The sequence below is a fragment of the Pithys albifrons genome, chromosome 15 (assembly GCF_047495875.1).
Source record: "Pithys albifrons albifrons isolate INPA30051 chromosome 15, PitAlb_v1, whole genome shotgun sequence".
NCBI classification, from domain to species: domain Eukaryota; kingdom Metazoa; phylum Chordata; class Aves; order Passeriformes; family Thamnophilidae; genus Pithys; species Pithys albifrons.
Window position 1 is genome coordinate 18,193,640 of NC_092472.1, and position 26,220 is coordinate 18,219,859.

General features: G+C 47.4%; 1 protein-coding gene across 4 annotated transcripts in view; it reads left to right on the plus strand.

Annotated features, from left to right (window-relative positions):
* FSTL4 (follistatin like 4) overlaps positions 1 to 26,220 on the plus strand; it is a 231,406-nt gene that overhangs the window by 44,910 nt on the left and 160,276 nt on the right. For all 4 annotated transcript variants that reach the window (XM_071570400.1, XM_071570404.1, XM_071570403.1 and 1 more), the window contains one exon: positions 5,677 to 5,710. In XM_071570400.1, coding sequence (XP_071426501.1) covers positions 5,677 to 5,710 — 34 coding nt within the window. The remainder of the gene's footprint in view (positions 1 to 5,676; positions 5,711 to 26,220) is intronic.

Here is a 26,220-nt window from a genome sequence, read left to right on the forward strand (position 1 = left end):
GAGAAATTTGTGAGGTGCCAAATTTTATGGCTTGATTAATATGCAGAGCCATTACCAGGCATTTAAAAACATTGAATCACAAACAGAAACGCTCCTGGCAATCCACTAAAATTGCCTGAAAAATGAGTAAAGGGTTAATTTACAGGTCAAGTAATTTGAAGTGTGCTCTGATGGAAAATGCCTGTGAACTTCATCAAAGCAAACACTTGGGTATGGGTCACTGACCCTCACTAATACTTGTTCTGATCTACACAGGAACAAGTTGACTGAATCAAAAACATTGTTTAATTTATGTTCCCGTTGCTAAATCGATTTCTTCATGGTTTGTGGTGGAATTATTGCAGCTGTGCTTTGCATTTATACAGGAAAATAAGGCTGCAATATACAGACCTGCTGATGAGGAATTAACTCTCTAACAGAGCAGTGGTGGTGGGTTTTTTTGGCTTTTCATCCCTCCAGTTTTTGGGGTGTTCCTGGGAAGATGTGTGGGTTTTGGAATATTCTTAGTCTTGATTAGAATAATTAATAACTCTGTGCATGCAGTATGAAATTCCAGTGGTGTGGAATGAGCTACAATAGAAAACCTAATTTAAAAAAATGGCAGCAATGGTATTTAAGTGGAAAGCTCCAACTTGTCTGATTTGTCTTAATTTTGGAGAATTTTACACTGTGAAACTTCTCCCAGGCTGGTTCCAGAGGGTGCTGGGAAGTTACTGAAGTTTCTGGGCATTGCACATGGACTTGGGTGCAGCTTCTCAGGGCTGAACCATCCCGGGACTAAACCTGCTGAGTGGAAGATGTGCCAGAATCCTTAAATATATCCAGGTCACCACTCTGGGGGGTGGGTTTGGGCAGGTTTCTGCCTCTGCCTTCAGCAGGGCTGATTCCATGGTCAAGTTGGATGTTTTGGGGGTGACCAGGATTCGTGGGCAGTTCTGTGCTGGCTTCCCAGGGCTTTGAGATGCCCTTGAAACACCAGGTGTGGGACTGGGGTCACCTCTTCCTTCTGGGAAGGAATTTTTTAAAAATGGAGCTCTGTGAGTCCTTGCCAGTGGCAGTGGAGGGAGTTTCATGAGCAGAAAGGACACAAACAACTTAGATCTGAAGTAACCCTGGAGTTTGGTTTTGGAGGAGAACTTGGCCAGGAGACTGATGGAAAGCCAGGGCTGCTGGTCCTCCCAGGCTCTCCTTGGAACTCCACCCCAGTAGCTCAGGCTGATTTTCAACCTTCTGGGTACTTTTCAAAGGTTTGCAAGTCCATATTGAGATTGGACATCCAGCTGCCCTTCTCCCTCTGGAGTGCCCCCACAGCCCCAGCTGTGCCTGTCTGAGTATCAGTTACTGCCAAAATCCCTCATTATATTCAGATGCTTAAATGTTGCATCACTTTCTGCAGCATCTGAGGAGCACAGAGGGTTTTCTGGGCAGCAGGGGAGTCATAGGGATGATTTTGTGCTCCTTCCCCCTGCAAAGTCATCTTTCCTAATCTGACAGACTGGAAGGGAATGTTTTGCAAAGCAAGCTACAAAATTGCAAAGACTTTTATCAAAAGCTTCTGCTTCTAATTCAAGTAGAGACATAATTTCAGAGCACAAGTTTCGAGTAAGACAGGCAGAGTACATCATATAAGCAGCTGAAAATCTACTATTCTGGTATTTATTTCAATCATTATTATTATTAGTAATGTGTTCTTTGCCATGTCAATGCTCCTTCTGCTTTTCAGTCAGTTTGTAGAAAGGAAAGAATCAGATTTTATTTAAATTTGTATTGGGCTATAGACAGCTCCTGTTTTAAGCACTAATGAAGGTACAGGGAGACAAGACCCAAGTTTATTTCTGTACCACTTTGGTATGTAGTGATCATTCAGTCCTTGTTACCTGCATTCAGGTGGTATCTCTAACAAGCTGTGGTTGCATTCTAGACCTTGACTGGTGTATTATCCCTGTGCAGATGAGGGGCTTTTGCTCTGAGTGCTGGTTATCAGAGCACTTCAAGGTGCTGTGGGATGTTTTAGGAGTGTTTGTATCCTGATTATTGGTTATATAGATTTGTTGGGGTCCTTTCTCTGCATCCCCAAACCCCACCTACCTTTTTCTGTGTACTCAGAGGGTTTATAAAAGCTGTATCTTATGGGAAATAAAAGCTGTATCTTATGGGAAATAAAAGCTGTATCTTATGGGATGGCACCCAGAGGGTTTATAAATGCTGTATCTTAAGGAATGGCACCCAGAGGGTTTAATAAAAGCTGTATCTTATGGGATAGCACCCAGAGGGTTTATAAATGCTGTATCTTATGGGAAATAAAAGCTGTATCTTATGGGATAGCACCCAGAGGGTTTATAAATGCTGTATCTTATGGGAAATAAATGCTGTATCTTATGGGATAGCACCCACAGGGTTTATAAAAGCTGTATCTTATGGGATAGCACCCACAGGGTTTACCAAATGCTGTATCTTAGGGGATGCTCTTATGCTTGAAGTACTAAAAATGTGAAGGTTGTGCTCCTTGGAGCAGAGCAGTTATTCTATAGTAGAGTAACTGCACAGAATTTGAAGAAATGTGATTTACATAAATGGGTTTGGGTCAGGGATTGTCAAGATGCAACTGTGAAAAATCAGACCTAGATGGGGAAATGCTGGTGTGTTTCTGGAGAATAAAACCAGAGTAAAACATGTTGCAAATAAAAGGGCATATCCAAGGCAGTCTTGTGTTGTGGCAGGGGGTTACACTTTCTGATATTCTGTTCAGAAGCCACTTAACCTTAAAAGGCTAAATATTGACTAATTTTCTTGCATATTCTCCCTTTAGAAAAAGGCTGTGGCTGTAGTTTTTAGAGGAAGACAGTTCTACTTAAAGTAGAATTATCAGGTTTTTTATTAGCCAGACACATCTGCAAATTTTGGGTTTCTATAAACAGCCATCCCATGAGTTTTCCCCATGTGGCAATTTATGGAGCTGTACCTGGGCCTCTCATGTGAAGTCCAGAGATAGTGGTGAGTGAAATCAGAGCTGCCTCCTGGCTGAGCTGATGGTGTGTGTGATGTGAGACATCAGAGCTGCTCTGAGTTTGCACCAGACAGGACAGGGAGTTGGTCTCCACACTGGCTGGCACTGGCTGGGTTGGGCTGCAGGAGATGGAGTTTTTCAGCATGTCTGGAGAGAGGCAGAGCTGGAGCAAACATCATCCCACATTGATTTCCACATAACAATGATGAGGCACTTCACCTGCAGAGCAGAAGGACCTTTTATTCTGTACTCAATTGACTAAACATTAAAAAGTAGGAAAATAGGTGCTAAAAGTGAACCTTGACAAATAAAACTGTTGTGTTGCATTAATGAAGTGCTGTTTGAAGCAGTACATGAAGAAGCTCTTTGGAAGGAATGGAAAATCCAAACCAAATTTCTCCCTTCAAAGCATATGATTTATGCTCTGATAAAATTAGATTTTTAGTTAAAGGAATTTGCAGTCATTAAATGGTGCCCATGAAATAAGTCTCATTTATAACCATCTGCTTTATGGCTTCTGCAGAAGAGTATTCCTCAGGCAATGCATTCGAGAGCTTTAGTGTCATTTTTATCAAAATAGTTTTGGTTCTCTGCTGGTAACACTGTTAAAACCTCAGTGTGATCTTCTCTTATCTGGAGCTGTGTCTGACAGTGAGGGCCAGGTCTCTGCCTGGGGCTCCTGCTTTTCTGTGCTGTTCTCCAAGCCCTGCTGGGCCTGCCAGGTGTTTTCCCATTTTTCTGTGTGCTGTCCTGGAATCTCGAGGGTTCTCAGTGTCATTGGTGTGTTCTCCATGGAAGGGACATTTCGGGGACACACCAAGTGCTTCTGTTTGCCCAGGAATGAGAAGGGATGGCTTGAACTGACCTTTTGTTCTCCTCTTGCAGTTCTAACAAGCTTTTCCTCTGAATCCTGGGTCTGTTTTGGGGGGAGTTTATATTCATTAGAGCTTATGATTGTAATTATAGAGTAAAAGAAGGGAAACTTTGAAGACCATCCTTTGGTTTTCACACTGCCTGTGCAGACATGGAAATACCAAAAGGGCATTTAATAGCAGTGAGCTGACACTGGGATTTTTTTTATGGAGTCTGATTGTCTGTTTTCTTTTGATCAATATAATAGTTATAATTAGTTTTAGTGGTTTTAAGCTTTTGAACTGCAGAGAATTCAAACAGCTTGTTAAAGTGAGGGACTCTGGGGAGCTTTAAAAGGACTCTTCCCTTGTTCACATACTCCATGTACTCAGGATTAACCACAGCAGTTGGGGCTGAGGTTGTTTTATCCCCTGCCCCACCTCTCAAAATAATATTTTGAAAAGCTCTGAGAGGTCCCTGGAGTAAAACTGCCTGCCCAGCTCAGGAGCTTTGCTGCCTAAAGAGGATAAATGCTTTGAAGTCTCTCCTAATCCTGAGTGCCAGTGTACATGTTGCTCCAGATCACTGAGGTGGTGGCATCCTACAGGGAATAATGACAGGAGTTTGAGAAGCAAATCCCCAGTTTTTGTGTCTCCCCCTCAGCTGCCTTGGAGGGAGCTGAGGAGACCATTTCTGATCCTTCTCAGGTTTGGTGAAGGCTCTGTGTTTGAGAAGGACAGCTTGGGGTTGCCTGGAGGAAGGAGGAGAGCAGCATTTGAGACTGGATGTGGCACTGAGTGCCATGGGCTGGTAATCAAAGTGGGGTTGGATCTGGGGTTGGACTTGATGATCTCCGAGGTCTCTTCCAGCCCAACTGATTCTGTGATTCTTGCCTGCAGAGGTGATGCCAAAGGACACGGGATGAGCTGTCACTGCTTTTGGAGGAGCAGGGACAGGAGGGGGGTGATGTGGGAGGGGCTCTGGGACCCCCCAGGGCTCAGAGGGAACATCTCAGAGGCAGTAAAAGTGGGGTTTGTGTCTCCCCAGAGCCTTCTCTCCTCCAGGCTGAACCAGCCCAGCTCTCCCAGCCTGTCCCCACAGCAAAGGGGCTCCAGAGGGTTTTCCAGCAGTCCTTCATGATTCCACTATTGCCAATACTCATTGCAAGAAGTAACTCCAACGATGGAAATTGGACATACTTGTAATTAACCCATAAATAATGTCACTGCTCAGAATTAAGTATTTATTCCCCTCAAGTCTCCCCATTAGGATAAGCAGATAGTGTTGTCTGGGAGTGCAGCACCATTTGAGACTTTATGCAGTGGCTTTTTAACAGGGGTTTCTATATTAGAGGTGGTTGGGATGCAAATCCTGTAGTTGGGCATGTGTTGAAATCAACCCTTGTCCCGTTGCTTTAAAATTATTCAGGTATTTGAACAAGTCTCTGCTAAAAATATCTGCAATTGCTCCTCCCTCCTCAACCCCAAATCTTTGGTGTAGTAATAATAATAATCCTCCTCACTGCTCCCTTTTAGTGTCAATAGAGGGAAAAAAATCCATTTGAAAGAAAAATGTTGTGTTTTACAATGTCACTTATCCCCCAGTGATGAATCATTTTAGGTGTTCTATTTATCCATCAAATATCTGTGGACAAACTGAAGTGTATCCTTGTAATTACTCTCAGTTATTGTATCAAGCTTCAAAGATGCTTCCCTGGGTCAGTGACTGATGTTTTTAGGGGGTTTTGCTCATCCTGCCTTTGAACAATTCTTTTATTTAATAAAAAAAGCCACAAAAATTTCTCTTTTTCCTTGTAGGACTCCAGAAGGTTTGAAGTCACAAGAAGAAAAGGTAAGAGACCCAGTTTTCTTTGTGTGTGTGTGTTGGTGTGGAGTGTTCTTGCAGTTATGTTTTAAAACAAGCCTGAGTTTCCCCACTTGGCAGGTTGTGCTGCTGGAGGTTTTCAACAGTCTCTGCTCATCTCTCAGCTCTTGGTGTCACAAATTGTACTGATTTTTTTCAGTGATAATTTTTTCAATGATATTTTGCTGGTAATTGTTTTTACCTGAGGAAATGAGATGATTGGGAAAAAAATCGAAGGTGGAAGTTTCTTTTTTTGTTGTTGTTCCCTTAGTGGAAGTTTTGGCCTTTTTCTCCAAAAGCTGAAAACCTTTAAATCTTAAAAATATCTGATAGAAACCCCCAGAAGGGTGAGAGCTCAGCAGACTTACCCTGTGCCTGCTTTTATTATCCCCTGCTCAAAAATGATCCAAGATGATTAAAAAAGGAGCTTTTGGTGAAAGGAGGGGCAGTCCTGGTTTACATTCTTCAAAGTTTCCCTTTATTTTGGGACAAAAGGGTTGAGTTCTTTAGATTTAAAGCAGACCCTTTTCAAAGGGAACAAAGCCTTGGTTGTTGTCAGGTGTGCAAACACTTTCTTCCTATTTTAGCTGAACTTTCTTCCTATTTTAGCTGAGCTTGAGTGCAGCTCAACCAGGTTTTTGCTTTCCCAAGTGTCAGGATTGCATTTGCTGGGGAGATCCTGAACCTGCTCCAAAGCCCATTCCAGCCAAGGGAGGGTTTCCCTTTGACTTCCACGGGCTCGAGATCAGCTGTAATTACATGATCTTTTAATTGCTGTGCTGTGGAGGGGAGATGCCCCTGCCTGTTTGGAGCCTGATTTCCTCCTGGATTGCCATGGGAATGCTGGAGAACTGTTCTGTTCCTGGGCTGTGTCTCTGGGGTGCAAATATTCACCTTTTTTTGGCTGTTCTGGTGGCAAGAACTGATGGTGCAGCTTGTGGAGCTGAGAAAATTCCCATTTCTGCTGGCAATGAGGGGCTGAAGGATGCTCAGAACAGAATAAAGTGCTCAGTGTAACTCCACCCCAGCACACCAAGCCCTGAGTCAGGTCTTCAGACACAAATCCAAATAAGCAAAGCTCTGCTGGATTAATGGCCACCTTTGCTTTTTGCTGTGTGAGGGTCTAACCTGAGCACTTAAAAGTTTGAATTTGTTTTTGTGTTGCTTCCCACCATCCATTCCACAAATTAGTGTCAAAAGATGCTTTGGAAACCATTCAGCCAAGAAATGCTCAAGCAAATTGCTTCTGCTCTGACCATCTAATATTATTAAATGAGATGCAGCTCCAGATTTATTCAGACAGGTGACATCACACTGCCATAAAGTACAAACTTTAACTACCTGGTTTGAATTAAAAGGGTGACACCTCTCTGAATTTTCACAGGCTCCGTGTTGTGGGTGCCCTGTGAGTGTTTTTGTATATTTATTGTTATTGTTACACCCTGTTTTCCAATCACAATGAGGAGAAATAGAATGGAGCACACCCTGAGCCTTCCCAGGTTGCCACAGTTTTACTGAAAATCAGTTTTATTGAAAATCAGTCAGCAGTGGTGGAAGGTCCAGCCAACACTAAAGAAGTTGTTCCCCTCAGACTCTTCAGGAGCACAACATGATTGGCTGTAATGACTTTTGTACTTAATCACCTATTAATTTCCCATGCTGGAGGCTTTTTTCCCTATTGATGGAGTCCAAGAAACTCGGGTTTGTTCCTTAAAAGTTGGTCAAATCCCACCCAAATCAGCAGCTGTGTCTTTGTTGCTCTTTGGAAGCTGCTGTACCCCCATGGCCTTGGTATTTATATGTATGTGCTGTGCCCTCAGGGCAGGACTCAGAAGGTCAAAGGACAGGTTTTACACTAAAATTACCTGTTTTGTTTTGTAGGGTCACAGGTTGGAATATTTTCCATGTTTATTATACTGATTTTAACAATTAGTCAAAATTTCATTTCTGTTCATCTCAATTGCTTTATTTTTGTGGACATTTTTATTATATCTGTCTCTTCAGGGCATGTGTTGTCAGTGAATACCAATCTGTTACCTAAGGAAGGATATTTGAGTCAAAATATTAATCTGAAGTTTGACTCCTGTAGTTTCTGAGCTTGAGAAACTGCAGACTTTGCTTTGGCTGCATCTTCCCCCCCTCCAAAGCACTTTCCTCCAGCTGACCCAGTGCAGCAAAGCAGGACTGGTTTGCACTGGTCTACCACAGCCTGTCTTTAAGAGGAGATATTTTCAGACAAATGGGCTTTTTTTAAGCCTCCCTTGCAGGGACCAAGTTGAAATCCACAGTGAGATCTGAAGGCATGTTGGGTGTTGTTCTGGGTGCTGTGTTGCTCTTTCTATGAAAGGCATTTTTTGTTGTCCAGGCCCAGAATGGAGCTGAAATGCTGCTGTTACACAGCACGTGGTGTGATGTGGGAGCCCCTGAGACACACTGAGGGTGTGCAGGGCTTGCTCATGGAGAGGTGAAGGTGCCCTGGAAACCCTGAGTTTGCAGAGCAGCTGTAAAATAAAGTGATTTGTAAGGGGTGAATAAAAGCTGGCAGCAGATGTTTGTGATGAAGTCAATATGATGCAATATGCAAACACTCTTCAACAAATCAGTTTATCCAGCATGTCTCAGAAATAAGCAAAAAATCTCTGAGTCCAGGATCCCTTATGGGTCCAGTCAGGTTTCTGAGTCGTGATTTTTGAACAGGGTTCTGGTCTAGTTAATGTATCAGACCATGGTGCATTTTCAATTTCAGACCTATTAGGTTTCAATGTGCCATTTCCTCCTCAACTGAGCTCTTGGGTTAATATTTTCAGAGCTTCATCTCACTGCTCAAGTAGGAGATAAAAAAGAGAGAGAACTGACCCTGTTGGTGCTGTCTTAGTCCAGGTGCTCACACCCAGTGGCCGTGGGCTCTGCCTGAGGGTGGTGAAGGGTGCTGAGCTGCTGAGCCTGGCTTAGCCCAGCTAGAGGGGTGGTTTAGAGGCTCCACCAGGGCTCTGGTGTCATCTCCTGGAGGTGAGCAGGACACTGAAGTCACATCAGTGGTCCTTGCAGTGCTTGCCTGTGGGTCTGTCATTTATTCATCCACCACATTTTCTGGATTCACATCCAGAGAATCCCAGAATGGATTGGGTTGGAAGGGACCTTAAAGATGATCTCATCCCACCCCCTGCCATGTGCAGGGACACCTCCCACCAGCCCAGGGTGCTCCAAGCCCTGTCCAGCCTGGCCTTGGGCACTCTCAGGGATGTATCAGCCACAGCTTCTCTGGGCACCTGTGCCAGGGCCTGCCCACCCTCCCAGGGAGGAATTCCTTCCTAACAGGCTGTGGAGAAGGAACTGTTCAGGTGGTTGGTGCCATGGCCATGCCCACGTCCCTGGGCCATGCCCACATCACTGGCTGCTGCCAGAGCAAGTGCTCTGCTTAAATTAGTGGCTTTCAGGGGGCCCTGCTCTGTTTGTAAATGTTTCCTTTGGACTTCACATTTCTGAGCAGGATTTCAGCTCAGTAATTAGCAGGTGTCAGTGTATTTTTTAATAAGAGCTCAGGAGCCTGTGAAATGCTCCAGTTGTTCTTGGTGCTTGGGAAAGGAAAATCTACTGTGTGTGAGGTAATGTAATTACTTTTCTAAAGGAGTTTTTATTATGCAGCTAACTGCACATTTACTGTACTTGATAGACCCAAATAAAACCAAAACAGGATGAATAAGCCAGTTTGGTCCATTGGGTAAATAAAACAGCTAAAGCATTTATAAATATGTATTTAGTCAGGAGAGCTGATTGGCCACTCTGCAACTGCTCTGGTGGCTCAGTAATCCAAGTTTAATAGCCTGCCATAAATATTTCCTTGTTTGTCACAAGGCAGGAGTTATTTATCCATGCCATGCTGCTTGTTGTGTTTGATGACATCTGGGGAAGGATATTAGAGAAGTTTGTTGGTTTGCATACAGCAGGCAGTGGGCAGTGTGTGTGTGAAGTGGCCTGAGGGTGATGCTCCTGTTTTGTCCCTTCTCCTCCTTATCCTTTCCTCTCCCTCTCAGGGGGGGTGTCTTTGTCATCCCTTTGACTCTTTCAGTGTTGGTGAGGTTGAGATGAGCTGCTGAGCTGCTGAGCTCTGGCTGGTGCATCCCCCTGATGGGGCTGAATCTCAGCCCAGCTGCTTCTTCTGATGGAGAGTAAAACTCCTGCACATTTATCATGGAACTCACCCAGTAACACGTTTTACCAGGAGGAATTCAGCACATGTGAAAGGTGATTCTGGGCCTGGAGACTTCAGAGCTGGTTCCTTCCCAAGGCATGAGTTGGACTGTGGGCTTTGAATTTGTTCAGCACTTTGGTCCAGCTCTGTCAGAGTTATCTCTGTGTCTGTTCCTGTGCTTTGTGTGCTCAGAAGTTATTGTTGCAAAGGCCAATTCCACCTTGTGCAGCCAGCAGATAAATAGCTGGAAGTTGAGCTCCAGCTTGGAAAAGAAAATATGCAAGAGAAAAAAAGTGTGTTGTGTGTTCCATCTGCAGAGGTGGAAGTTTTTCCAAATGTCACTTAGAAGATTTCCCTTTAGTTTCTCATTGCAGCTGCAAAGCAGGTGACAGTGGCAGAAGTGCCCCTGCCTTGGGTTGGAATTCTGTGCTGTGAATGGCCTGGAACAGGATCATTTTCTTTGCTTTTCATAGCTGAGCTTTTTCGTATTATTTTAGAGAATAACTTCTCTCTGTTTTATTTGTTATATTTTTTTGTTATCCTTTCTAAGCTTCCTGGTTTGTTTTCCATAGAATTCTTTCTTAGTTAGCCTTTTTCATTTTTCCAAAATTATTTCCTTCTTTTTAGGTATATAATAGTTATATTTAGCTTTTAACTCTTATTGTCCATTAAATACCAAAGTTCCTCAGCTGCTTTTAGCAGAATCAGTGTGGTGGCAACACTCATTCCCTGGGAATAGTGTCAGTGAAGCCAGAAATTGGAAGCAGCTTCTCTGCTCTTCCCAGCTCTGTTGGCACCCCTGGCAGGGAGGGCTGAGCCACTGCCAGGATGTTTTTATGGGGAAACACCAGTTTGTGGCCAAAAGGGGTGGCTGTGACTGGAGCAGATGTCCCAGTGTGAGAGGAATAAGCCAAAGCCCTTAGAACAGGTGCATTAATTTATCCTGGAAGCCCTGACTGCTCCTCAGTGCTACAAGGGGTCTGAGTTAGAGGGAGGTCTCACACAGGGGCTGCAATAAAGAATGAGAATCAGCAGAGCCTCTCCTTTGCTTTTGGAAATACAAGAATTGCTTCCTGTGTGGGGAGCTCTGCATTTGGTTGGCATCTCTAAATATATTCCAAGCAGGTCAGCAGTAGAGACAGTGCCAACTGAGCATTGGATTTGATGATCTCAGAGGTCTCTTCCAACCCAGTTCATTCTACTATTTTTGATAAGTCACAGTTTGTTGTCACTGAGCCATCCCAATGTGTCCTGGGAGGAGTGGAGATGCTGGTGAAGTAACAGAGCTCTGAGTGAACTTTGGAAAGATTCCTGAGTGTGAGACAATGCTGAGAATGGCTCTTCACCCCCTTTGAATATTCTCCCAGCACAAAGAACACCCCCAGACCAACCCCTGCCTGATCTGTGTCTCAGGCATTGCAATTCCCTCTTCAAGAGGGGTTGTGTTCCTCAGGCCCTGTTTGTGGGAGCTGAGCTGTGTTCCCTCTGAGGTGACCCCATCATGGTCCAGGCACCTCCAGCTGAGCACCCTGTACTATTCTAGAACAGAACTAATAACTGCAGCCCCCTGCCCTGCCCTTGCTCCCCCCCCCCAGCCCCCCTGCCCTTGCTCCCCCCCCCCAGCCCCCCTGCCCTTGCTCCCCCCCCCCAGCCCCCCTGCCCTTGCTCCCCCCCCCAGCCCCCGTGCCCTTGCCCCCCCCCCAGCCCCCCGTGCCCTTGCCCCCCCCCCAGCCCCCCGTGCCCTTGCCCCCCCCCCAGCCCCCCGTGCCCTTGCTCCCCCCCCAGCCCCCCGTGCCCTTGCTCCCCCTCCCCAGCCCCCCGTGCCCTTGCTCCCCCTCCCCAGCCCCCCGTGCCCTTGCTCCCCCTCCCCAGCCCCCCTGCCCTTGCTCCCCCTCCCCAGCCCCCCTGCCCTTGCTCCCCCTCCCCAGCCCCCCTGCCCTTGCTCCCCCTCCCCAGCCCCCCTGCCCTTGCTCCCCCTCCCCAGCCCCCCTGCCCTTGCTCCCCCTGCCCTTGCTCCCCCTCCCCAGCCCCCCTGCCCTTGCTCCCCCTCCCCAGCCCCCCTGCCCTTGCTCCCCCTCCCCAGCCCCCCTGCCCTTGCTCCCCCTCCCCAGCCCCCCTGCCCTTGCTCCCCCTCCCCAGCCCCCCTGCCCTTGCTCCCCCTCCCCAGCCCCCCTGCCCTTGCTCCCCCTCCCCAGCCCCCCTGCCCTTGCTCCCCCCCCCCAGCCCCCCTGCCTTTCCCAGCAGGCAGGAGCTCTCATGGGATTGTTGTGCAGGATGGAGTTTGTTCAGAGGAGGGTGATGCTGCTCTCACTGACAGTGGCACTGCTGCACCTCTGACAAACAGAGGTTTCTCTGTTTGGGGATCCCGTGGGGTTATTTTCAGTTCCAAATGTCACAGCAATTAATAGTGGGAATGATACAAGCAAAACACATTTTATTGTATTCATTTAACAACAGGAACATGATGAAAATCATTAAGAGCATCCAACTCATTTTCCTGTGTACGGAGGAGCCAACATTGATTCGGTCCTGGAGGAGTTTCCATTTCACTTCCCTGTTTTGCAGCAATAATTTCCAGACCTTCCTTAAACTGAACTTGCTGTTGATTCTTGCAGTGTGTGGCTGTCAGAGCAGCAGTGCCAGCCCTGCCAGGGGGCAGGAGGAGTGTGTGGCTGTCAGAGCAGCAGTGCCAGCCCTGCCAGGGGGCAGGAGGAGTGTGTGGCTGTCAGAGCAGCAGTGCCAGCCCTGCCAGGGGGCAGGAGGAGTGTGTGGCTGTCAGAGCAGCAGTGCCAGCCCTGCCAGGGGGCAGGAGGAGTGTGTGGCTGTCAGAGCAGCAGTGCCAGCCCTGCCAGGGGGCAGGAGGAGTGTGTGGCTGTCAGAGCAGCAGTGCCAGCCCAGTCAGGGGGCAGGAGGAGTGTGTGGCTGTCAGAGCAGCAGTGCCAGCCCTGCCAGGGGGCAGGAGGAGTGTGTGGCTGTCAGAGCAGCAGTGCCAGCCCTGCCAGGGGGCAGGAGGAGTGTGTGGCTGTCAGAGCAGCAGTGCCAGCCCAGTCAGGGGGCAGGAGGAGTGTGTGGCTGTCAGAGCAGCAGTGCCAGCCCTGCCAGGGGGCAGGAGGAGTGTGTGGCTGTCAGAGCAGCAGTGCCAGCCCTGCCAGGGGGCAGGAGGAGTGTGTGGCTGTCAGAGCAGCAGTGCCAGCCCAGTCAGGGGGCAGGAGGAGTGTGTGGCTGTCAGAGCAGCAGTGCCAGCCCTGCCAGGGGGCAGGAGGAGTGTGTGGCTGTCAGAGCAGCAGTGCCAGCCCTGCCAGGGGGCAGGAGGAGTGTGTGGCTGTCAGAGCAGCAGTGCCAGCCCTGCCAGGGGGCAGGAGGAGTGTGTGGCTGTCAGAGCAGCAGTGCCAGCCCTGCCAGGGGGCAGGAGGAGTGTGTGGCTGTCAGAGCAGCAGTGCCAGCCCTGCCAGGGGGCAGGAGGAGTGTGTGGCTGTCAGAGCAGCAGTGCCAGCCCTGCCAGGGGGCAGGAGGAGTGTGTGGCTGTCAGAGCAGCAGTGCCAGCCCAGTCAGGGGGCAGGAGGAGTGTGTGCCCCCCGTGCTGATGGGGTTGGAGAGCCCCTCTGGAGACCTCCAGCTCCAGCAGGAGAGCCATTAATACCCCCCTGCTCTGGCAGGGAGAGCTAAACACAGTGCACTTATTTAATTTAGACATTAAATCTTTTCCTTAGCACAAACAAACACTCCTCTGCAGGCTCAAAATTCCCCTCAGCAGCTTTGGGGCTGGAGGTTTGTCTGTGAGTTTGGCTTGGAGAGGGAGATGATGCTACAAAAGTGGAGATGGTGAGGCTGGAAAGGCCTCCAAGGTCCTGGAGTGCAGTCACTGATCCAGCACGTGGGAGCTCTGCCAGGCCCTGTGCTGGCTGGGCCCTGCTGGGCAGAGGGCTCTGTGTGTCTGTGCCATCTCCAGGGGCTTTGGGTTGTTGAGTAGTGGGAGGGAGTTGGTCAGAACTGCTCTGCTGAGATGACCAGGCAAAAACCCAACCCCAAGCAGATAACCAGATGTTTTCAGCTCACTTGCAAAATCCCATCTCCAGCATGGAAAGGGCACCCCATAGATCAGTTACAGCTGAAGTCCATATGAGCAAGGATTAGATGAGTTAATATTATTAAAACTGGGGTTTGTGCTGACTTCAATACAACAAAGTGGGGTTTTGTTTTGGGGTTTTTTGGTTTTCTTTTACTTCTGCTGAGAAGGGATGAGTTCAGACTTTGCTTCTTCATGAACAGGGATGAAGCCAAGCTCTGTCTAGATCTACAGTGAAATAAATTCCTCACCAGTTGGTACTGTAAGAATAAATGTTACAACCCACAGACCACCTATACCAGTATTTGTTTTTAATTACTGGAAACATTTCTGGTGCTGCCACTGTTTTCTTACAGGCAATGCCATGTGACGAAAAGATCTGAGGTCTCCAGGAGCTACAGGGAATGATTTTTGAGAGCCAAAGGGTTGGGTTTGTTTAACAAGGTTGTTAGTCCTTGAGAGAACACACCAACTTCCTTCTTTAAATTCAGATAAAAATCAGTTTTCTGTGTTGATTCTTTATCAGGCAGTAGAACATGAAGGTCAGGGTTTGTAGGGAGAAGAATTATCTTTTCCTGGGCCAGCTGAAAGAGGGAAGGAAATTTGGGAAGCTGTTGAGCACGGCAACTGTTCATCAGGTCTGGAACATTAATGGCAGTTGTCAGGTGGTGGATTCACTCCCTTTATTCTTGAACAGAATTTGCTGGTTTAGAAGTTCCTGTAAACAGTCTTTTTACTTGCTATCAGAACCTAATGATGTGTGTTTGGCAGCTATTAGGATAAAAATCGCTTTCAGGTCTCCCATCCTTATCTTTTTTGTCTGTCTTTTTCTTTTTTACTCTTTCCTTTTTTGGATAAAAAAATTAAAGATAACTTTGGTGGAGAGTGTTTGATGTGCTGCTGAGTGTAGGACTTAGATAAGGGTTGGATGTGGCAGCAGAAGCTTTGGGGGGACACTGATGGGGGGCAGAGCAGTCTGAGATGGGCATGTTTGTTTTCTACTTTATTTGCTTTATAGTTTGGAATTTAGACTTGTTGGGTTGAAATTTTGGTTTTGTGTTGGCAGGGACGTGTCCACCTTTCTGTGTAGGGGTGAGCTGTGCCCCAAGGAGTGCTGCTGCTTCCTGCTCTCCCAGGAGGTGCTTTAGGTTGGATATCAGGGAACATTTCTGCACTGAAAGGGTTGGCACACCCTGGCACAGCTGCCCAGGGCAGTGGTGGAGCCCAAACCCCCCCTGGAGGGATTTAAAAGATGTGTAGATGTGGCACCTGGGGAGATGATTTAGTGGTGGGGAAACAGTTGGAGTTGATGTTCTCAGAGATGTTTTCCACCCTCAACACTTCTCTGTTTCTCCACCTTGTGTGCAGGGCAATGTGGGGCTGCAGCTGAGTGCCCAGTGCCAGGCACCATCTCTGCATTTGCTGCCTGGGGGACTGTTCTGCCCAGAGTTAGATCTTATTTGGGAGTTGGGTTGTTGGGAATTAAAATTCCTGGAGCAGCTCCTCAGCCTGGGTGATGTTTGCCAGGGTGTGGTGCTGCATCCCCAGGTCTCTGCCCATGGGTGGGTGCTGTGGGTGCAGCTGGCACTGAGAGCTGAGGGGCTTAGTTTCAATTCCCTATTTATTTCTTGCCCCAAGATCTCATTCAGGATTTAGTAGGAATTAATTCTGATAGAAGTTCAAAAGTAATAATCACTTCTGCAGATTTCCTTCTGCATCCTCTGATAGGAAAAAGCCCATGACAACAGAGTTCACTGGAGTGCAAACATCACCAAAGCTGCTCTGATTTGTGAGATAAAATCAGCTGAAAACTAATTATGATCATATTTAACTTCATAATGCTATCACAAATGTCAATATCCTGTAATCTGATAGTCAGGACGTGCCTTTTCCATTGCAGAGGGCAGTGAATCCTTTAGGTCTTGCTGCCTGCCAGGGCCAGTCTGTCATCCTTGCTGATCCAGCCCCACTGGCTCAGAGTTCTAAATAATTAAAATTGGGTGCATACATTAGGAAAAAAGGCAAGAAACTGAAGTAGCAGAATATTCTGCAACACTTGGGTGTAGCTTTTAGTATTTTCCCTGTAATTGGGGTCAATTAATTTGCAGGCAAGATGTGAGTCCTGGAGTGAGAGGGGCTGCTGTGAGTGAGAGCTGCAGTCCCACAATTATTTGTGTAATGGCATCATTATTTGTCTGGAAAAGGGATGTTTTTTCACATGGTGAGAAGAAAGCTCTTCCCTCTAGGTGGGACTGGTGTGTGGTGTGTTTTCAGTGCACCTCCTGGAGGGGTAAAATGCACAGGAAGGAGCCCCTGCTGCTCTTTCTTGCTGTTGTTTGTGTTTTGTTTGAGATTCAGGAGCACAGCAAAGTGGCTGAGCTGTGCAGGGCTGAGAGCCATGACCCTGTCCCTGCCAGGTTGTGCTAAACCTCTGGAGGAACAACCCCAAACCCCATGAACTCCACTCTGTTGGTGCCCAAGAGGCTCCATCTGTTCTGGTCCTTCCAGCAGCAGAAGCAAAGAAGAAATTTATGAGAGTGGTTCAAAACACTCCTCTTGATTGCTGGAGCTCTGCTGGGCTGATTCCTCTCCACACAACCCTCCCTGGGTTGCTGTTTGGGGCCTCTGTCCTGGTTTCAGGGAGGGTGATGCCCATTGATGTGTTCCAAGCTGTGGGTGGGAGGCAGCCTGGCTTTGGAGGGAGGTGCTGCTGCTGCTCTGCTCAGTCTGGGTCAGCACTGCTTGTGCTGCTGAACATATGGATTTACTGTGTTTGTGTGTGTTAATTCAGCAACAAATTGCTTTACTTTGCCAAGTCAGGGTGTAACCAATAACCCTTAATAGGTTTGGAGGCCCCAAGCTGATCTTGTCTATTGTGAGTCTGACAAACACAGCTGAGTGACCCAGATCCAGAAATGATTTAATTCCTATTTGAAAATAGCAGAATTTTTTCATGTATTTATGTTGACTATATACCTGTTCTCAGATGCATTTCAGGCTGGTGAAGGGACTGGAGCACAAGTCCTATGGGGAGAGTCTGAGAGAGGTGGGGATGTTCAGGCTGGAGAAGAGGAGGCTCAGGGGAGACCTCATCACTCTCCACAACTCCCTGACAGGAGGGTGTACCCAGGTGGGGGTTGGTCTCTTCTCTCAGGCAACCAACAGTAGAACAAGAGGGGCTGAAGCTCTGCCAGGGGAGGTTTAGGCTGGATATTGGAAAGAAATTCTTTCCAGAGAGAGTGGTCAGACATTGGAATGGGCTGCCCAGAGAGGGGGTGAATTCCCCATCCCTGGAGGTTTTTAAGATAAGGCTGGATGTGGCACTGAGTGCCATGATCTGGTGATCACAGTGGGGTTGGATCAAGGGTTGGACTCGATGATCTCGGAGGTCTTTTCCAACCCAACTGATTCTGTGATTTTTATATTGAATTTTATCAACTGGGTTTTTTTTTACCCTAAAAGCCACTGAGTTATCTTAATCAAGGCAGGGACCTGTCTCATGTGTGAAATGGGGATAACACTGAGCAAACTTAGAAACACTGCGTGGGGTGGGTGGAGTATTTTGGTCTCTGAAACAGAGCTCTGTGTGTGCCAGGGATGTACTTTGCTTTCTGCTCAGGTTCAGTCAGTGCCACTCTGTGGGTTGGTGACTGGGGCAGGTACAGCAAAATTCCTGCTGCTTGGGGAGCTGGGGCAGAGCTTGGCTGAGGTCCATGTGTGGGGTTTGGATGTTCCTCAAGGTCTGCAGGACACCTGTGCCTTATTGAAGCTATTGGAACAGGCAGAGAAACAAAGGTGCTGGAGGTGGAGTATCTTTGGAGCAGAACTTGCTGTCAGGCTGGGTCTGACTTTTGTGCTTAGCTGTGCTGAATTCCCTGGGATGGATGTTCCTGTGGCACAGAACAGCCTCCAATGGCTTTGTACCTTGTTGTGATACACAGCTCTGCAGAAGAACCTCCTGCAGCTCTCTCTGGGGAGGGCAGTGCTTTCCACCCAGCCAGAGATGAGATTGCAAGGGCTGCACTTGCCTTCTTTAAAAACAAATAAAAACCATTTCAGTGCCCTGAGGTAACTCAGTGTTATCCTGGTATTTTGTAAAATAGAGAGAGGCTCTGTTAGTACCACAGGACTGGAGCAATACTCTGCAGCTGACATTTGCAAAATCTCTTCAGTTTTGTATTTCATTATTTCAACAGAACTTACTTATCCCTCAAGGTTTTGCTTTAGTTTGAAGCCAAGGCAGGTGTGTGTGTGTGATCAGAGTCCTGAAAGAACAACATGGGTGTGCACACTTGGTTTTTTTCTTAAAATAGCAGGTTCAGACAGAAAAAAAAGCCTAATTTCATGACCATCTGTGCTGTTCCATTCAGTTAAACCAGGAGAGCCCAAATCCTGGGGGTGCAGGAAGCAGGGGATGGGAGCTCGTGCTGCATCCAGAGTCAGTGTGTAAGAGCAGTGATGCCTGAGCCAGAAGATGTGGCAGAAACCCACCTGCTCACCACCTTTTCAGTGCTGCCTGTCCTGGATTTTCCTCCTGGTTCCTTCCCTGTAGGAGGTGGGAGAAAACTGAATGCTTTACAGATCTGTCTGTGGTCGGGGGAACACGGGAGAGGGCAGGTGGTGGCATTGGCAGGCACAGCTCACGGGCACAGCTCCTTTTCTGGGGCTGGGCGAGATTCTGCCTCCAATAACTCATCCTGCTCTGGCCTCCTCATCTCTCCCTCAGCCCTGCAAAATGTGTATCATGGACACAGGGTCTCCCTGCTTGAGCCACTTATCTGCCTCTCAACAGCTACTTGTGTTTCCAAAGCACTCTATTACTGCTTGGATTTGATTTTTATATATATCCAATTATGTTGCTGTTGTGCTGCTTGTGTGTGGATGCAAAACTGCCTTAAGCTCCATCTCTCTGCAGTATTGATATTTCTATACATGATGGTAAAAATAATTATGTTCTCTATTTATGAACTAGTTTATTACTCTAATTACTTATTGCCACTATAGGTAGATTGATTTGGGCAATATTTAGTTCTGTTTCAGTAACTTTTCATTTTAAAAGCAAACTGCTGGTTTGGGTTCATTGGCATTAATGACCTGGTATTGATCAGTTTGGCCTCAGATTGTGTGATGAGGGAAGAGTGGCTGTGTGCCAGGCCAAGCCTCCAGAGCAGAGTGTTCCCAGAGAGCTGCAGTTATTTCCCTGGGAATATGTCTTTGGAAAATGCATCAAGACTTAGAGGTGTGTGAGGAAGGTCAAAGCCCCTCAACAAGTTCTGTGGCTTGAGCTTGTCTTTGGAGAACAGAATAAATCCTGCAAAACTGGGAAACTGCAAACCCCTCCCATTTTGTACCTCCCTCAGAACATTCACATGTGCCCTTTGCTGCAGAGTGTTCTGGTGGGGATTGATAATATGTGTAGTGGTGACATGGCATCTCCTGCTCTGCTCTCCAGGCTGAAGAGCTTAATTGCAAACCTACTAAAACCAATTGGATGTTTTCCTCTTTCATTGTACCTATTTCATGCCATAGCTCCAGTAATGACTGAATGGCTTTTCTCCCTGTCCTTGCTTTGTGCTGACTGTTCATGAGTTAAAGACCATCATCTTGGAAGTAGTTCCTCCCTGTGAGGGGGTGTGAGGCACTGGGAGGGTTCCCAGAGAAGCTGTGGCTTCCCCACCCCTGGAAGTGTCCAAGGCCAGGCTGGATGGGGCTTTTGGAGCACCCTGGGACAGTGGGAGGTGTCCCTGCCCATGGAAGAGGGTTGGAACTGGGTGAGCTTTAATGCCCCTTCCAACCCAAACCATTCTGTCATCTTGGAGACTTTAATGCCAGTTCCTTTGGTGTACAGTAACTTCTCTGGTCACAGTCCTTCTCTTTGGAAGTGAAGAAGGTCAAGATGGTCTAAAGGTTGGGGGTCTTGCCAGGTGGTCATCACAGTCACAGGAATGGGGTTGTTTCCAGCCAGTTTGAACTTGTGCCAAGCTCAGACCTCTCCTGAGGCTGAGCCATGGTGGGGGGAGTGCAGTGCTGCCCACCCTGTGGCTGGGGCTCTGCTCCACTCCAAGGTCCTTGTGTTGGGTGTGGGCACAGCCATGGTGGGGGGAGTGCAGTGCTGCCCACCCTGGGACTGGGGCTCTGCTCCACTCCAAGGTCCTTGTGTTGGGTGTGGGCATAGCCATGGTAGGGTGAGTGCAGTGCTGCCCACCCTGGGGTCTGCTCCTCTCCAGGGTCCTGTGCTGGGTCTGGGCACAGCCATGGTGGGGGGAGTGCAGTGCTGCCCACCCTGGGGCTCTGCTCCTCTCCAAGGTCCTTGTGCTGGGTCTGGGCACAGCCATGGTGGGGGGAGTGCAGTGCTGCCCACCCTGGGGCTCTGCTCCTCTCCAAGGTCCTGTGCTGGGTCTGGGCACAGCCATGGTGGGGGGAGTGCAGTGCTGCCCACCCTGGGGCTGGGGCTCTGCTCCTCTCCAGGGTCCTGTGCTGGGTCTGGGCACAGCCATGGTGGGGGGAGTGCAGCGCTGCCCACCCTGGGGCTCTGCTTCTCTCCAAGGTCCTTGTGTTGGGTCTGGGCAGCTGCACTTTCATCTCAAGTGCAGCACTTGCTTCTCCTCAGATATAAAATGCTGTAGCTCCCTGTGGCTCTCCTGCCTTCCAGAGGTGCAGGTTACCCTTTCTTCTGTTCTTGAGCTCTTTCATGGAGAAGTGAAGGGTTGAGGGAGGCTTTTGTAACCTTCTCCTTCCTTCCTCTGCTGAGTATCCTCCCTTTATTCCCTCCCCCAGTGGGTTGTTTCCAGCATGTGCTGGATGCTGAGCAGCTGCTGCCTCTCCAGCCAGAGGTGGCTGCAGCAATCCTGGAGTGCCTGTGCAAGCTCCCAGCAAATCCCCAGGGATGAAGGGCTCTATTAAAAATGTAAGATCATTAGCACTAATCTTGAAAGTGGACCAATGCATTTAACATATATGATTATAAACTTTGCAAGGAGATGATTTCATCTGGAGGAGCATCTGGGAATTGGTTTTTCATTATCACGTTTCAGAGAGTGAAAAATCTTCCTATTTTCTCGGAGGATTTTGTGGGATTAGTTGCTGCTGTTTGCTGTTGTGTATTCCTGCAAATGTTTGTGTAATTATGCACATCTCTAATTCTCTCTGCCTCCTTCTGGGCCTTTTGCAGGGCCTTCCCCAGTGATGTGCTGGGCTGGTTCTCTCCAGAAGGCAGGGAAAATAAAATAAGGAGAGGCTTTTCCCGTGATCAGTTGGAAAAACGGTCTGGCAACGTGTGCAGGAGTTTATTGATGTGGCAAAGTACTTGTTGTGCAATCAGCGTGGGAATAACCCTACAGACTCAGAGAATGGCCTGATAAAGTGATGTGCATGAGGGTATTTTCAGTATGAAATACAGTAGTAACTACACACTGACACCTTCACCAAAGGGCTGCCTGAGGTCCCTCCTCAGCCCCTGACAGCAGGTCCTGCTGTCCAGGCAGCAGCTCTGACCACACATTTGCAGAGGTCTCTGGTCCTGGCCATTGAAAATGTTGCTTCATGAAGGAAATGCTTCCTCAGTTGGATTTCAAGTGGTACAGACAGTCAAAAGTCTCTCTGAGATTGTGGTTTTACCTGTTAAGAACAGCTGGTCCCATTTTGGATTTTCAAAGTGTGAGACTGTTTCTGTTGGAGCAACTGATCTGTTAGAATAAAACCCAGTAAAGGCAAAACCAAAGCATCTACATTTGAAATGAGGAAAGGCATAATTTCATCAATAGCCTTAATTCCTTCTCTTTGATACTGACTTTAATGGGGTTGTTTTATTCTCTGTTTATCTGCCTGGTTGTCACTCCTTATTTTCAGAGCTTAACTAGAAAGGAGAAGAGGAAGAAGTCAATAGTCTGGGAAGGGGAAGGAAAGGGAGAGACTGGTGCAAATTCCACACTTGGCTGAGATACTGAGCTGGTGTCTTGCCCAGTTTTTTGGGAGTGTGGGACCACTCCCAGAGTGGTGGAAACACATAATGAAAAATGCTCAAGTTCCTACTGAGGATGGACCATGGTAGGTTCACCTTTTTATTTTTCCAAAAATAGTCCACTTCTGGCCAGCCAAGCGTGTTTGAATTAGATCAGTGCATAAGGCTCTTAAATCACATTCTTTTATTGGATGTTTTAAGGGTATTACATATTTTTCTGGTGAAATTGCTTTCCTGCTTGCAGAGATGCTGCTGGAGGAGGAGGCAGAGCGAGGTTTCTTGGGAATGGGGATATTCCTGAGAGTCTTAGAAGATGAAAGTTCCTTGGGAAGTTTCTCCTCACTCTTGCTGGGGAAGGGAGGTGGGTCCCAGCTGCCTGGCACTGGGGGAGCTCCAGTTTCTGTTCAGGAGGTCAGAGAAACCTCTGCCCCCCTCTGGGGGCCTGAGGACCTGGTGAGAGAGAGGATGGAACAACTTTTCTGCTGGTGCAGACTTTGTGGGAAACAGCTTTAAGTCTGTCTGTCTTTTGGGTGTCCCCTCTTACTCTCTGATAAGATCATGCCAGTGAGGATTTTCATTGGGATTTATTGTCCTTTTTGGATAGAAATGCTGCAGAACCCAAAGCAAAAACAGTGGCAGAGAAATTTGTAAATAATCTGAGCAATTTGAGTGTGTGACCTCTGAGTGTTTTGCCCACATTTCAGACACCAAAATGCTGCTGCTTTACTGCAATGGCTCTGCCAGCCTCGGGTCTTGGTGTCTTGAGCATTAATGATCTTTTCCCAAAGAAGATATGAGCAAAATAGGGTCTCTCCATAGACTTTTAAAACATCATTATTTTACAAAGGTAAACTTAATTAATAGACTCAATTCACACTTGCAGTTGAACTGGCTAACACATTACCTTTCCTCAGATGTTTAACCTCTAGTAATTAATGCTGTTTTACTAAAGCATCCCTGAGTTAGTTCAGCCAGGGGGTTTCTTTTGTGAGATCTCAGAATCTGGACTTGACCCTGGAGGTTTTGTCCAACATAAATAGTTCTGTGATTTAACTATAACATCAATTCCAGAGGCCAAATCTGCCCTTTCACTGGGAGTTGCCCAAATTGCAGAGAAGAAAAAGTGTTTAAGGAGCATTTCTAAGGTTTTAGTGGGAGGCCTAAGTTGCCAAGTTACTGATTACTCAGCCTGATTGCACTGAGCTGTCTCTGTGGCTCCACATGGAGCTCCTTCATTCCTCCACAAAAACCCTTTCCAATCATGTCAAAGGCAGAAATTTGGGAGCAGATACAACATATGAAGCAGTGCAGTGATTGAACACTATTTAAAACAGAGGAACTCCTGTTATGCCTCTCACTTCCCTTTAAGCAATTCCATCAAGAGCATTTGAAATCAATGACTTGAAACTCCCCAGTGCACCTGCAGGTCTCAAGGAAGGAGTGAGGATGTTGCTGCAAATTTAAATAATGACTTTGGAAACTAATAGAACCCTGGAATGGCTCCATCTGCCAGTGCCTGCAGTGCCTGTGTGCACAAGCCTTTAAAAGACACCTGGCAAGAGTCCCCTTGGTGGCTCTGCACGTTGAGTTGTGCTTGTCTTGATACAGGTAATTTTTAGGGTTTCTTTTCCTGTAAGCACAAACAGGTGGTTGAAGTCAGGTGAGGTTTTGTGCTTGTACAGTGGCTTGGTTTTAACTTTAAAACGTGATGGTTAATGAAAAAGCTCAGAAGTAAAAGGGGATATTAATTTTAGTTGGTCTGCAATATTGTGGTAGTTATGGTCAATCATTTGTTAGACAGAAGGCTGTAAAATACAACCTGTGATGAGGTTACAGTAAAACCCAACATCCTCATAAATAACAAATCCCTCTCTTTATTTACTGATCTCTAAATAGGGTGTGATTGGAGTAAATATGAAGGGAGACATTTAATTAAACTGAATGAAGGAGTGTTGTAAACATCACAGCACTGCAAGGAAACCAGAGCATGAATGTGCTGGCAGACCAGTAGCTGGGACTCTGAAATGCATCTCTAGCTCTGTCCTTTTGATAAATGTTTCAGTGCCTCTGTGAGTGCCTTCCAGTTGATTCAAGGACATCCAAGTGCCACAGTACCTGGCCCAGCCTCTGTCAGGGCTGTTGTGCTGCTTCTTTTCAGTGGGAAAATTGCAAGTGAGGAATGTTTTCCATAAGGAGCAAATTGGCCAATACCCACAAGTCCATAAAATGAAAATACAGTTTGCATTGGAAGGATTGATGAGTGTGTTGCACAGGTGTCAAACTGGTATGGTCTTGGTGGCAGTAAACCTTTTTCTGAGGATTGCTTCTTTTCTCTCTTTGATATTTTCAGTAAAAACATCCCAGTACATTTTAATTGATCCTCTGTTTGCTGATACAGTTCTGCTCTGTGCTCTTGTTTTATTTTGGTATTGCTGGATTCAGAAATGAGGGAGGATTCCTCCTGTGCCACAGAGAGGAAACCTGGTCTAGGATGCAGCTCTTCCTACAGACATTATGTGGAAGGGCTGATGAAACTCAGCCCAAAATCTTCTGCTTTGCTGCAGGAGAGTTTATTTCTTGTATCCACAATGTGAAACTCCTCTGTTGCCTCTCTGCAGATCCCCCCTCCCTTTTTGTGTCTTTTTTCACTTTTTCCAGGGTGATCTGCTCAGTCATGCCCAGGTTCCAGTTCCCCACTGGACAAGCTGTTGATGCCTCGTGATTTGTGGTCCCCACGAGGAGCTGCTGTGGGTTCACTGAGTCCAGCTCTCAAATACCTTTCACATGGGGACAAAAGCTTTGAGTTTCTTTGCTGCTTTCCCAACCAGACCAATCCCCAGTTAATGGGAAGCCCATGTGCAATCTACAGATGTTTGTTCCCCCAAAAGACCAAAGGTCCCTGTTGCACACAAGATACAGGGATTGGGATTCATAGGAGGTGTCAGAGCCTCAAGCATTCCAGGCTGGAGAGTCCTGACCTTGTGCTTTTGGAGGACTTTCTCCATAAAACCAGGTGGAGGGGAGCTGAGGTTGGAGCACCAAGTACACTGCAGAGACAGGTGAAACCAGAGGCCATGGAGGGCCCTCTCTTGGAGTGCTCTTTGTGAGAGCAGCACATGGAATCCCCCACTGCAGGTCCCTATTTGGTGCTGATGGAGCTTTGAGCACCACAGGGCAGCATTCCTGCAGTCTCAGGGCTTTATCATCCTTTTCTCAGTATTTCCACTCCTTCTGTGGGAACCAGATTCATCCTCTCCAGTATTTCTAATTTTTTTTTGGCCACAGAGCATGTGGATTTTGTGCCCAGCAATTAATTTCCGTTTCTTTGCTCCCTTCTTACCATCTCCCCTGACCTGGACCAAGAGAGATGTGCCAGATGCCCCCCAGGGGAAGCTGAGAAGCACAACTATCTACTCGTTTGTCTCTCCATGTGTATTGAAATGAGTTGGGAGCAGAGCCCTTGCACTTGACATTTCATCAATAGTGCCTTCATTAACAGTTCCTGTCTGTTCTCTGAAGTTCCCTTTTCAGATGTGTCACTGCCCAAGTGGGAAGGGTGTCTGGAGGGGTGGGGTGTCTGCATTAGCTCTTGATGTTGGAGATCCACAAAGAAGTGAGTGACACCAGTTGACTGATGTTCCCCTCCCACTGCTGGAGTTGGTTCAGGGCCAGGTTAAAGCTCTGCAAGTTAAGACCCATCAGCAGTTTTGACAGGTACCCATCAGCTGAGCTTGAAACAGTGGGTTTCATGGAGCCCCAGCCTTCTTCTCTCCCCTCCCCACATCTTCCTTTTCACTGGCTGGAGGGCAGGCAGGGCCATCACCCCACCAGGGCCAGTTTAATTCAGGATGTGTTTGTTCAGAGTCCTGTTCTTTGCTTAAATCCTGTCTGTGAAACTTCATCTGATGATTCCTGGATCTCATCAGTGTGATGACCCAAAGGTTACTGAACTACTAAGGCCACTCCTAGGAAGACATTCAGGCTTCTTTAAATACTTTAAAAGATTCTTTTAGCTATGAAAGAAGTCATAGTTGCCTTCCCCTAAAACATAAAGCAGTGAAGTTGAATGTGGAATATTGGCTGAAAGCCTCTTACCCATGAGAACTTCCCTATTTGCAGCACTGTAAGACTTCCCATCCTGTGCAAAAATGAGCTGTTGGGGGTAGGTGGTTGCTCACCCCAACATGCAGAGCTGAAGTGCCAGGGCCAAGGTGCTGGTGTGATGTGTGCACATGCTTGAGGGAAGGACCCAGATTCCCCTCCCTCTGAAGTGACTCTGC